Source organism: Armigeres subalbatus, chromosome 3, assembly GCF_024139115.2.
Source record: "Armigeres subalbatus isolate Guangzhou_Male chromosome 3, GZ_Asu_2, whole genome shotgun sequence".
NCBI classification, from domain to species: Eukaryota; Metazoa; Arthropoda; class Insecta; order Diptera; family Culicidae; genus Armigeres; species Armigeres subalbatus.
Window position 1 is genome coordinate 373305067 of NC_085141.1, and position 14028 is coordinate 373319094.

At 42.3% G+C, this 14028-nt stretch overlaps 1 protein-coding gene across 1 annotated transcript in view; it reads left to right on the top strand.

Annotated features, from left to right (window-relative positions):
- The window catches only part of LOC134226492 (G protein-coupled receptor kinase 1), a 543976-nt gene that overhangs the window by 387590 nt on the left and 142358 nt on the right, over window positions 1-14028 (top strand). Inside the window, exons 5-6 of the mRNA XM_062707302.1 lie at window positions 12200-12301; window positions 13838-14026. Coding sequence (XP_062563286.1) covers window positions 12200-12301; window positions 13838-14026 — 291 coding nt within the window. The remainder of the gene's footprint in view (window positions 1-12199; window positions 12302-13837; window positions 14027-14028) is intronic.

Consider the following 14028-nt stretch of genomic DNA (forward strand, 5'->3'; position numbering starts at 1 on the left):
TCGGTCATATTTCACAAGTTAGTTGAGGTTAGTGGCAGGGGAAAATGTAGTTGAAGTCGTTTGGAACAAGTTTGGTTGGTTTGACGATTATTGCCGATGTTGAAGCGTCGGCAGCTTGGAAAATCTTTCAAATAAGCACTACAGATCGCTTTTTCGAGTAACTCATTATCAAGTTTACGTTCTGGTTTCATAGTTCCACATTATTGTGTTCATTGCAAAACTTTCGTCAATTCTAAATGCTTCCTTCTCGTAACACCATTAGTGACGAAGCAATGTTTAATTCAATTTTACCTATCCTGCAACTTTCTCATACTTTGAAGAAAATAATAAAAATGTTTTTACTCGCCCGTTAAAACATCATCGTCAGAAAGTAGTAGGCGATGAGCTGAAGCATAAAAACCACGTTAGCATCCGAAGCAGCCATCCAGTTGAAAAAGTAACACAAAATTTCAGACCCAGTAAATAAACTATTTATTCACAGATCACAGCTTGCTGCGTGGTGTTGACTGGCGCAAAAACTGCTCGCTGCTTTGTAGGAAATGAACGTTTTCAACTGTGTCTTCCTGCTTGCGCTTCCATTCGCAGAAAACTCCCCCGCCCAGCATCAACACCGTTCGTTCGTTCGTTCGTTCGTGATGATAGTGAGAAAGTTTCCCGAAAACGTTGCAATTAACATTTGCGAGTGACGAGCTCTGGTAGAGTGGCTCTGCTAAATTGAATCCGTTAAGTGTTTTTCGGCTTTGGTTGAGAAGGGGGAAAGTTCGGAAGACTTGTTACCGATGTTGTTGCGAGAAATTAAATACTTTCAAATTGAACACCGTGGGGCGAATTAGTTCTTAAAATTTCGGCAGAGCTGTCGATGAAAGGGTGGCTTTTTGGAGGCGAAAAATTCTGAGAAACTTCCATCCTCAATAATGGAGATGCATTATAATTTATTTCATCGAAACATATCACTTGAAATATATTTGGAACTAAAATTTAAATGTTCCACAAAAATATAGGAAAAATAATAATTTAAAATTGACTAACAGATCAAATAATAATGTAGGTAGTAGGGTAAAAAAAAATTATAGTAAAAAAAAACATGAAAAAACTGAATACACTCAACCCTCTTTTTACGGCAGTTTTTTTACGTCACTTCGTTTTACGCCCTCCTTTTTACGGCACGTGACGTAAAAAGAATTTGAAACATTATTGACATCAAAAAGTAAGCCTATAAGAAGGCACTCTTAGAAACCCAAAGAACAAAGTAGATGCTTTGTATACACATCATTTGCCTTCAATAATTGTTCGGTTCCAGGTCATCCAAGAGTTTCCTGAAGTCTACACGCGTAACCGAGGACCTAAGGTCTACAAGCGTGGCGAAAGAGCTGTTATCTATTGTAAAAAATGGTTTATGCCCAATTTGATATATTGAACCAAATTCCCTGGATTATAGGTCTTGAGGTCTACCCGCGATACCGAAGGGCTGTTATCTCTTTTATTAAATGGTTCATGCTCTATATGATCTATTAAACCAAACTCAATATACCTTAAGCAGCCGTTCCTTTCCTGGTCACCCAAGAATTCCCTAGACTCCTCAGCCGCGGATTCATCCCAAATATGTCCTCCGAGTATTTGTCTTTCACTTGCGTCTCAAATGTAGGAATATGAGTTGTTCTGCTGCCCTTGAGTTTGAATCAAATGGTCTGCCGAATCAACCAAGGCTTTCATGATGTCCCCAGCCGCGGTATCAACTCAATTATGTCCTCCGAGTATTTGTCTTTCACTTGGGTCTCAAATCCAGACATATGAGATGTAGTAAGATCTCCAAATCGTCCTGGAATTTGAATCAAATGGTCTGCAGAATCAACCAAGGCTTCCATGATGTCCTCCGCCGCGGTATCGAATCAACCCAATTATGTCCTCCGATCATTTGTTTTTCACTTGGGTCTCAAATCCAGACATATGAGATGTAGTAAGATCTCCAAATCGTCCTGGAGTTTGAATCAAATGGTCCGGCGAATCCACCAAGGCTTCCATGATGTCCATAGCTGCGGTATCAACCCAATTATGTCCTCCGAGTAATTTTCTTTCACTTGCGTCTCAAATCCAGACATATGAGATGTTGTAAGATCTCCAAATTGTCCAGGAGTTTGAATTAAGTGGTCTGCCGGATCAACCAAGGCTTCCACGATGCCCCATGCCGTGGTATCAGCACAATTATGTCCTCCGAGTAATTTTCTTTCACTTGCGTTTCAATTCCAGGCATATGAGTTGTTTAACCAAGGCCTTCATGATGTCCTCAGCAACCCCAGTAACAACCTGCGCAGCACAAGTCAAACAATCATCCCAAGGAACATTTGTAGTTCTATAACGGTCATGAAAACCATTATTTGCACTACATGACTTCGGTAAAATCAGCATAAAACTAAAATGTTTGTAGGGATGGTTCTAGCAATTTGATTGTGACTAAATTCGGCAATTCATATGGGCCATGCCCTTTTTGATCCATAGCACTAAAGTGAATATGGCTTCAACTATTGTTCCCTTGCAGATCATCCATGAATATCATCCATCCCTGAAATATTATCTCTTTAAAAAAAACTTGCTCATACCCGTTTTGATCCATAGGACTAAATTAGATACCTCTTCAACTATTGTTCCATTCCAAGTAATTTGAGAAAGTCATGGAGTACAGGTCTTAATATCTACAGGATTATTATTTTTAAATGGTTCATCCCCTTTTGATCAATAGATCCATATTAGATACGCATTCAAAAATTATTCCACCCCAGGTCATCGAAGAAATATCTGAAATCTAGACTTCGTGGCCGGGGACATAATGGAAGCCTTGATTGATTCGGTAGACCATTTGATTAAATCTCTAGAACAATTGGGAGATCTTACAACATTTTTTTTTATTTCTTTATTGTAGAGGTTTGCAGCCCTGGGCTGGCTCACCTCTAGCATCTTACAACATGTTACATGTCAGAATTTGAGACGCAATTCGCAAACTATCCAAATTCCAGGAAAACTTTGAGATCTTTCAACACCTCATATGCCTTGAATTAAGACGAGTGAAAGACAAAAACTCGGTGAATATAATTGAGTTGATACCGCGAGTGAAGAAATCATGAAAGCCTTGGTTGATTTGGTAGACCATTTGATTCAAACTCCAGGACAATTTGGAGATCGTACAATATCGAATATGCCTGTATTTGAGACGTTAGTAAAAGACCAATACTCAGAAGACAAAGTTGGGTTGACATCGAGGCTGGAGACATCGTGGAAGCCTAGGCTGATTTTGTAGACCATTTGATTCAAACTCTAGGACAATTCATATACATGGGCTTGAGACGTAGGTGAAAGACAAATACTCGGACATCGTGCAAGCATCATTAGATTCGATAGACCATTTGATTCTATCTCCAGAACATATTGGAGATCTTAAAAAATCTCATATGCCTGGATGTAAGACGTAAGTGAAAGACAAATAATCGGAGGACATAATTGGGTTGATACCGCGGCTGGGAGCACCATGGAAGCCTTGGTTGATTCATTAGATTTTTTGATTTAATCTCCACGACATTTTGGAGATCTTACAACACCTCATATACCTGGACTTGAGATGTTAGTAAAATACTAATACTCAGAAGACAAAATTGGGTTGACACGTGGCTCTGGACATTGTGGCAGCCTTGGTTGATTATGTAGACCATTTGATTCAAACTCCAGGACAATTTGGAGATCTTAAAACAACTCATATACCTGAACTTGAGACGCAAGTGAATGACAAATACTCGGAGGGCATGATTGGGATGATACCGCGGCTGGGGGCACTATGGAAGCCTTGGTTGATTCTTTTCACCATTTGATTTAAACTCCAGGACAATTTGGAGATCTTACAATATCGAATATGCCTGTATTTGAGACGTTAGTAAAAGACCAATACGCAGAAGACAAAATTGGGTTGACACCGAGGTTGGGGACATCGTGGAAGCCTTGTTTGATTCTGTAGACCATTTGATTCAAACTCCAGGACAATTTGCAAATCTTAAAACATCTCATATACTTGGACTTAAGACGCAGTTGAAAGACAAATACTCGGAAGGCATGATTGGGATGATACCGCGGCTGAGGACATCATGCAAGCCTCAGTAGATTCGGTAGACCATTTGATTCAAACTCCAGGACGATTTGGAGATCTTACAACTTCATACATGCAAGAATTGAAGACGGATGTGAAAGACAAATAATCGGAGGACAAAATTGGGTTGACACCGAGACTGGAGACATCATGGAAGCCTTGGTTGATTCGGTGGACCATTTGATTCAAACTTCAGGACAATTTGGAGATCTTACAACACCTCATATGTCTTGTTTTGAGACGCAAGTGAAAGACAAATCCTCGGAGGACATTATTGAGTTCATACCACGACTTGGGATATCATGAAGGCTTTGGTTGATTCGGTAGACCATTTGATTCAAACTCCAGGACGATTTGGAAATCTTATAACATCTGCTGGATTCGGAGAAATCTTACAATACCTCATGTAAGACGCAAGTGAATGTATTTAAAAGTATCCTCACTATCAATAAATTAAGTGAAATACTAGAAATTTTAGCAAAAATTCTTTTTACGTCACATTCGGTTTACGTCCCCCCAATAAGTGACGTAAAAAGAGGGTTGACTGAAATTTCGAACTCTTAAAACTATGCAGAGACAAACATTCACTTTTTGACAAACTTAAAATATTAAAATTTCATATAATTCTTTGTTCATACCCTTCCTTAATCATAAAGTACTAACGCTTCATACGCAATAAAATAGTCTATTTGAATACCATCACATTTACCAAAAGAACTTCAAGAGTCAATATACAGTTACGTAAGCGTAGTAAGCAGTTTCGTGCTTCAAAACCTCTGAGATTTTTCACACATTTTTTTATCGTATTACCAATTATACAACAGCTGTTCTTGCGAGAAGTTGTTCCATAACCAGCTAATAACTATGGGATTTCAGTCATTTCCCCGGATCCATCGAATCTGCTTTGGCAACATTTCACACCCCTTTTTCTGGCATTTCTGTGTCAGATACACAATGTGCTTCCCGAAGGTGCATTTCCAGTCGAACCAGACCTCGAGATATTTAGAAGACATCCCTAGTAACATTTTGGTTTTATGCTGGTTTTATAACACTCTTGCAGAGTAAATTATGGTCTTCAAGAGCGTTATAAAACTAAAAATGTTACTTGGGATGCTATGAGTAATTGTCACCCATCTGTTAGAGCGGGAACTTTGCCGGCTTATGTTTTTTGAAAAGACAACCATCTCAGTTTTCTCCGGAGAGAATTCGATACCCAGCTTCGTAGCTTTACTTACTTACTTATGGATCCTGTACACCTTCGGTGGTGCAAAGGGCCGACTTGAAAGATCTCCATCCTGAGCGTTGCCCAGCTTTAGCTTTAATCTGTTGCCAGGTTAGATTTCTGTCGACTTCTTTTTTTTCTTTATGGAGGCTTCGCCGTCATGAGCCTCTGGGTCTGCCTCTGCCGCGATGTCCCGCTGGGTTCCAGTCTAATGCTTGTTTACAGATTTCGTTTCCGCCCCTACGTAGAGTGTGGCCGACCCAGCCCCACTTCCGGTCCCGAATTTCTGTTGCTATCGGCCTCTGGTGACAACGACGATGGGGCTCGTTGTTTGAGATCCAGTTGTGAACCCACCAGGCCCGAATTATATACCGCAGGCATCTGTTAATGAACACCTGCAGCCGTGGAGTGTTCTCCACTGATACACACCATGTTTCACTAGCGTATAACAGCACAGATTTCACGTTAGAGTTGAAAATGCGTATTTTGGTGCGTTCACTTATCTACCTGTTTTTCCAGATATTTCTTAAACTCGCAAAAGCAGCCCTTGCTTTCTTGATACGTGCGCCTATGTCGATCTTGGTACCGCCGTCTGACGCCATTTGGCTACCAAGATATTGGAAGCTTTCAACATTCTCTACTGATTGCTCGGCTACATTGAAACTGTAAGGGGTCACCGTGTTTACATCCAACGATTTGGTTTTGTTGACGTTGATGACTAAACCTGCCGAAGAGGAGCGGTCGTGGTCCAAGTGGGGGAGATCCATGTAGCTGATTCATGAAGTTGCCGAGTCACCATGAGAAAAACTCATACGCTTCTCTGACAACAAATTGTACAAATAGTTGTTTAAAATTGGTGAAAGTCCACACTAGTAGTTTGTCGGATAAGACATCAACGCAAACTGAATCAAAAGCCCCCTTAATGTCCAAAAAACTGAGTACATTTGCTCTTTTTTTAGCGAAAGTAAGCCGAATTTCTGAAGAAAGCAACGCAAGACAGTCGTTCGTTCACTTGCCCTTGCGGAAACCAAATTGTGTATCTGACAACAAACTATTCGATTCAACCCATTTGTCTAACCGGAAGAGAATCATCTTCTCCAACAGCTTCCGAAGACAGGACAGCATCGCGATGGGGCGATACGAGTTACAATCCGACGCGGGTTTTCCGGGCTTCTGTATGGTTATTACCCTCACTTTCCTCTAATCATCCGGAACAATGTTGCACTCCAGTAACTGATTGAATAAGCTCAATAAGCGCCTCTTCTCGACGTCTGGGAGGTTTTTGAGTAAATTGAACTTGATTCTATCCATCCCAGGAGCGGAATTGTTACATGAAAGGAGAGCAAGCGAGAATTCAATCATCGAAAACGGGCGATCCATATCATCCCTGTTAGCAAAAGAATCACGTGACCCTTTCTTCACCGGCACCGAATCTGGACAATCTTTCTTCAAACTTGGATCTCGAGCGCAATGTACCGTTTGTGAAGTACGATCGAGCCGTGTTTCCGAAATTCTTTGAACGCGGTGGATTTCTTGCGATAAAGTTGTGTACACTCGACATCCCACCACGTGTGTGGATTCCTATGAACCGAAGCTCCTAGCACTGGCCGACGTTGTGCATGAAGAGCGCTGTCAAGAATCAACTGGAATAGAAACTCGTACTCTTCTCGCGGGGGAAGTGCTTCTATCGACATTACGCCATCAATGATGACCTCCTCATTTTATTTATCATCAGACTAAGGCCGGAGTGGCCTGTGCTGCACATAAAAGACTTCTCCATTCAGCTCGGTTCATGGCTGCACTTCGCCAACCACGCAGTCTGCGGAGGGTCCGCAAGTCGTCCTCCACCTGATCGATCCACCTTGCCCGCTGTGCACCTCGCCTTCTTGTTCCCGTCGGATCGTTGTCGAGAACCATTTTCACCGGATTACTGTCCGACATTCTGGCTACGTGCCCGGCCCACCGCAGTCTTCCGATTTTCGCGGTGTGAACGATGGATGGTTCTCCCAACAGCTGATGCAACTCGTGGTTCATTCGCCTCCTCCACGTACCGTCCGCCATCTGCAACCCACCATAGATGGTACGCAACACTTTCCTTTCGAAAACTCCCAGTGCGCGTTCGTCCTCCACGAGCATCGTCCAGGTCTCGTGTCCGTAGAGAACTACCGGTCTTATAAGCGTTTTGTAGATAGTCAGTTTGGTACGGCGGCGAACTCTATTCGATTGGAGCGTCTTGCGGAGTCCAAAGTACGTACGATTTCCAGCCACTATGCGTCTCCGAATTTCTCTGCTGGTATCGTTATCGGCGGTCACCAGTGAGCCCAAGTACACGAATTCTTCAACCACCTCGATTTCGTCACCACCGATAGAAACTCGTGGTGGGTGGCTCACATTGACCTCTCTTGAGCCTCTTCCTATCATGTACTTCGTCTTCGACGTGTTGATGACTAGTCCAATCCGTTTAGCTTCGCTTTTCAGTCTGATGTAGGCTTCCTCCATCCTCTCAAAGTTACGTGCCATGATATCAATGTCGTCGGCGAAACCAAATAACTGGACGGACTTCGTGAAAATCGTACCACTCGTGTCAATCCCTGCCCTTCGTATTACTCACTCCAAAGCGATGTTGAATAGCAGACACGAAAGACCATCACCTTGCCGTAACCCTCTACGGGTTTCGAAGGGACTCGAGAATGCCCCTGAAACTCGAACTACGCACATCACCCGATCCATCGTCGCCTTGATCAACCGTATCAGTTTATCCGGAAATCCGTTTTCGTGCATTAGCTGCCATAGCTGGTCCCGATCGATTGTATCATATGCGGCTTTGAAGTCGATTAATAGATGATGTGTGGGCACGTTATATTCGCGGCATTTCTGCAATACCTGACGTATGGCGAACACCTGGTCTGTGGTAGAGCGTTCACCCATAAATCCCGCCTGGTACTGCCCCACGAACTCTCTTCCAATTGGTGTTAGTCGACGGCATAAAATTTGACCTCCTCATATGTGCCCCAATCGATGTGCTTCGTAAGGTCATATGAAAGGTCGATAGAAACAGATTGATTATGCCTATTGGAAATCGAGACTTCGATCGGCAAATGATCACTACCATGGGGATCTTGGACCACCTTCCAAGTACAGTCCAACGATAATGAGCTCAAAAAAAAAGATCTAAACGGCTATCTCTTGCTGGAGGAGCCACTCGTGTAACTTCTCCTGTATTCAAAATTGACATATTAAAGTCGTCGCAGAGGTCGTATATCATTGTTGAACGGTTGTCGTCGTACAGTTAACCCCCCCCCCCCCCCCGGCTGTTCCGTGGGAGTTAAAATCTCCCAGGAGCAACCGTGGCTCGGGCATAACCGACCAGATGTGCGAGAGATCTCTACAAGATATCACGGTGTTTGGAGGAATATATATCGAGGCGATACTAAGGTCTTTTTCTCGAATAATCATCTGACATGCGACAACTTCGGCGCCAGACATCGGCGCAAGATCGACTCTATAGAATGATTGCTGGATCCCTAAAAGCACCCCTCCATATCGATTTGCCCGATCGCGGCGGATTTTGTTGAAATCAGGAAAATGAAGGTTCACATCTGGTGTGAGCCAAGTTTCACATAAAGCAAAAGCATCACATTGTAATTTGTTAACTAAAAATTTGAAAATATCTAATTTTGGAAGAATACTTCGACAGTTCCACTGTAGAATCGAAATCATGTTACCCTTATTGACTAAGTTAGCCATCGAAGGATACAAATGACTCGAGCAGGGGCATTTTCGGAGCCAGCTGCTTCAGGAGAGGAGTCAGAATAGACAGAACAGCTTTGACCATATTCTTCACGTAGTCGGAAGCATCAAAGAAGTTGATGGTGAGCTCCACGATGCCAGAAAATGTGAACATTGGAGAGCTCGGGAGTTCTTCTGCTCGCTCTCTATGCTCTCTTTCCGACTGAGAAATCGCAAAATTGGGGCAACTGGTATTTTAAATGTTCCCGGAAGCGGTGGAAACTCTCGATCATCCCGATGTGAAACCACAAAAGTTGAACGTTTTGAGTATATCCACCCGCTTTTAAATTTGACCATGTTGGATTGGGGCTCACTTTGAGGCTGTTTTCTAGGCTTTTTCGAGGGTCGCTGGCTCTCGTTTTATTCTCTTCCTCGTTGAGCCATTGAAAACAAAGGGAACCCCATTTCCAACCTCGGAGTCAGAACTCAGAGCTACCTTGATCGTCCAAAGGAAGAGACGAGTAGATGGTGTCAGAAACGACTGGAGAAGCGGTCTTTCTCGATATTTCGGCGTAACTACGCCGAGAACGCTGCTGAAGAGACCGCTTCTGGTGGATTCGCTGCTGTATGTACGTTGGGCAATCTACAAGAGCATGTGGATGGCTTTCGTTACAATAGACACATTTCGGTTTATTAGAGCAGTACTGAGCGGTGTGACCCATCTGCTTGCAATTAACACAATTCATCACCTTCGGTACATACAGCCGAAGAAGTAGACGAAGTTTGCCAATCACTACGTAGTCAGGCAGTGCGAACCCGAAAAAGGTGACGCAGAAAGAGACAGTCGGAAATAAATCCGCTTCTCTCCCTCCTGCGACACGGAATACATTTATTTGCAATCCAGTATCGCAACAGTCAATCAGTGGCAATCTCGTTGGCCTGTTTGTGATCACTGACAGTGACGCGAAACTTACTGGACAGACGAGAATCGCTTTTCCAGATCTTTGCTGATCTGGCTGATATTCAAACGTTTGCCTTTGGGTCGAAAGAAAACAACATACGGCCCACTAGAGTCGTGAGAGTAAGCCTTGGGACGGGGGCTCGTAGAGGAAATTTTAGCGTTGCTGGAGTCCATTTCGTTTTAGTTTGGAACACCTGAATGCAACGAAACATCTGACATGGAATACGAAGTACCCCCGCCAACTTCGCCCTCGCGCATTGCGGACACGAAATTCGCCGCTGCAACGAGGCACAATCTATTTTAAAACTAAACAATTATCACTAGGCCAGAAAAAAAAACACACACACAAAATAATGAGAGGGGAAGACGAGAAAAAAAGGAAAAAACAAAACTATTCCACTAAGATGGAGAAGAGAGGGGAACAATGAGAGGAAGCTTGTAGTAAGTAAATGCTTGCGTCCACACAGCTGTTTCGCCGGCTAACGGTTCTGGCAGCACACACTGGATGGATGGACACTCGCCGGTGGTGCGGTCGAAGCGAACCACGCTGTTGTTGGTGTTCTCGCCGCAGACAACACTGCAACTGGGTGGATGGATGGTAGCAGGACGGCAGCGTCTGTTTTGGTGGAGACGCACAATGGATGATGACTGCCGTTGCGTTGTCTTGAAAAACCAACGAAATGGCTACTTAACTGTTTCAGCTAAGCACCACTTCCACTATCCTTCAAAACACTTTCGAAAAAAAAACCTCTACCTGTACTTCAGGAAAAAAAAAACCAAAAGAGAAGCAGACCGTACGCGGACTTACAACCGTCGCACTCGGATGCTCGACGTGGAATGATTTGTCGAGTATGGGCAATTTCCTTTAGAGAAAATATTTTTTTAAAACCAAAAACGATTTTGGACCTTTTGGATCAAAAAAGACTTATAGAAACTTTCCAGGATTCTTTCACGAACTGGCTGTGTATGAGTAGAAAGTAGACTAGACTAGACTAGATGTGTTTTTCGAGTATTTGTTATAGAATTCGGTGGGGCACACCTCTGTGTGACAGTGAAACAGTACTTGCCGTTTGCTATATAAATCTCGCTTAACTTTTCAAAAGGACCTAAGTAACACTTTTTTCATGAATTAATTTGAATAGCGCAATCAATAGCTTTCATGTTGTTCTCATATATTCAATGGCTTTGAAACCATCGAAGTAGGCCTAATGTTAACCACAACTTAGAGTCACATCATCAGCAATCAAAGCAATCGGGGAATGAGTCGTCGTCAGTGAACAAACAGTGCGATAAGGTGTTCCAAGTGGCTCCCGCTTGCCAACAGTCAGGATGAACTCCACAACCTCCAATTTGGAAATTCTTAATGAACACAAAGTGAGGCGATTATGTGAGGAGATTGAATGCCAACAAAGAATGGATTTGGAAATTTTGGTTCCAAATTGAACTGTTCATCTCATTATTTCATGGCAACAACTGTTTTAATTTATTGGCAATCGACACATTGCCTATTTGGCCTGCATCACCCGCCTCCACAACAAAGCCGTCTTCTCCAGGAACAAATGATTAAATAATGACGATAAAACTCCTCTCGATAATTCTAATTCTTAATTACATAACTCGCTCAATCACTGAATCACTCCAAGACAAGAATGTTGCGATGATTATGACGATCATGACGAACGCCTGCCTAAGTTCCGCCATGGGCGGAGAAACAGTTTGCTCTTCCTCGAATCGCTTTCTGCTGTTTATCCCTTTTTCCGCTTGTAGAGCAAGTTTTCCCCCCATCCCTCCTCGTCAAGAACACTTTCAGCAGTGTACCTAATTATGCTTTCTTGGGCCGACCACACAGCCGACTAACTACACGAGCAAAACGTTTGCCTAGACCGTCTGCTTCCAGAAAGATGCGTCCGTGTCTTCAATCATCCGGCAGCGAACCACCCCATCACTACTGTGGGGGATGATGCTCCTCATCGCGTAATCGCATCACGCTTTTCCTCTTCCGGAGTTTTCTCCTTCATCGCCATCAACCCGATCGGCCATCGCTCATTCAGTCAGCCAGCCTCCGGGGCGCTGCCTGATGAAACAATGTCGTTAGCAACTAACAGTTTGTTTTCCATGTTTTCCTCCCACCCTCCCCCACATTCCTGTTCCGTTCCAGATCAAAGCCTACGAAAAGACAGAGTGCCACGACGAGCGGCGGAAGCAAGCCAGAGACATTTACGACAATTTTATTATGAAAGAAATGCTGTCGCACACACACGTGAGTATATTTGAGTGTTTCTGTTGAGAGTAAATTGTTTTAGGTGATGTATCTATCTGCAGCAGTATGGCGTACTTATTTCTATCGGGGCTTTTATCGACATGGGATAATTTTGTCTAAAGAGTTATGGGCAATTGAGTTTACGATGTCTTTTTCAGGATTCATCGGACACTAAACGTAAAAATAAGAATAGAAAGCGAAATTTGACAATAACATAATTCGTTTTTTGGTAACTTTTGACGCTTCAAGTAAAACTTTTTCAAGTAAACACAATTTTCCAGCGTCTGGACGAAAAATATACAGAAAGATTTTTTTTCAGTTATTGAAGGATGATTTGTCTCTTCTATTAGTAGCTTAATTTTAGCGGTATTCTAAATGTTTCAGCTTTCGAGAGAATATTTTCGCCTTTTACGATAATCGGTCCCATCTTTCAGAAATTACTTTGCTTTAGGAATTTCTTTTAGATTCTAAAGAAAGCTTTACTAATATTTTAAAGTAGCACTTCTACCTCATCCTTCTCTACTCACAGCAGAAGCATAAAAAAACCTCTCCTGTTTTTTAGTTATAATGATAACCTTATTAAGTTTTTCAATAAATAATTTAGCTTTTCCAGCTTTTTGCTATTAACTTCAGAGCTAGGAGTAAGACATTCCCAGCTGTAAAAATAAACTTCTGCTTAGAGAATTACGGCACCAGTGATAGAATGGCAAGGGATAGTGCCTTTTTATTACAGTGGGCATAGGCCCACTGTTTTGAATTTTTTTTTTCCTGAATTCGAAATAAAGTTCTTCAATTGAAAAAAAATTAAGACTTATGTAGAAGCTTTTGTCTTTTTGGAAAATAGTAACATTAGTAGTTTCTAAGTTTTCTCCAGGAATTTTTTACAGTTTTCTGAAAAGAATATTTCCAGGCATCCAATACTGAACAAAGTAAAATAATTTTCAAGTTTTGATGTACTTAATAGGCTCACAACTGTTTGAATCTTACTAATAAATTGTCGGCTTTCAGTCTTTACTGGCTATTAAAATGACATATTTATTCTCCTCCCGACGTTTTAATGGTCTATTCCATCTAACCCTTGAAAAAGATGGAATAAACCATTGAAACGTCGGGTGTAGAATAAATATGTTGTTTAAAATAGCCAGTAAAGACTGAAGCCGAAAATTTCTTTGATTTACATCTGTTTTCTGTTTCAGAGACGAGTTTTTCTAGTTCCTGAATTAGGGTTTAAGAGCTATAAAGGAAGCTTATTATTTATTGAAACTGACATTCGTGTAAGCTTTTTATAAGTTTTAGAGGATTTTGGGGGTTTTAATTCGGTTTATTTATTTGAATTAAATTTAATTATTTAATTTAGGCAGGCAATGTGTGCATACTGCTTTAAATAATTTACAACTTGCCGAGATAGAAATCGTCAACCTAAACAGTTTCTCGCGAAAAACAGCCTCCCGTCCTTTTGTACCGCCTGCTGTGATCCACTTTGTCGCTAATCTGTCAAAATCCTCTTGTCTCACATGCTCACACGCAACCCATCAGGAATACTCGAAGGAGGCGGTGGCGCACGTGCAAAAGTACCTCATGAAGAACGAAGTTCCGGTGAATCTGTTCGAGCCGTACATCGAGGAAATCTTCCACCACCTGCGGGGCGAACCGTTTCGGAAGTTTCTCGAAAGCGACAAGTACACCCGCTTCTGCCAGTGGAAGAACCTGGAGCTCAACATTCAGGT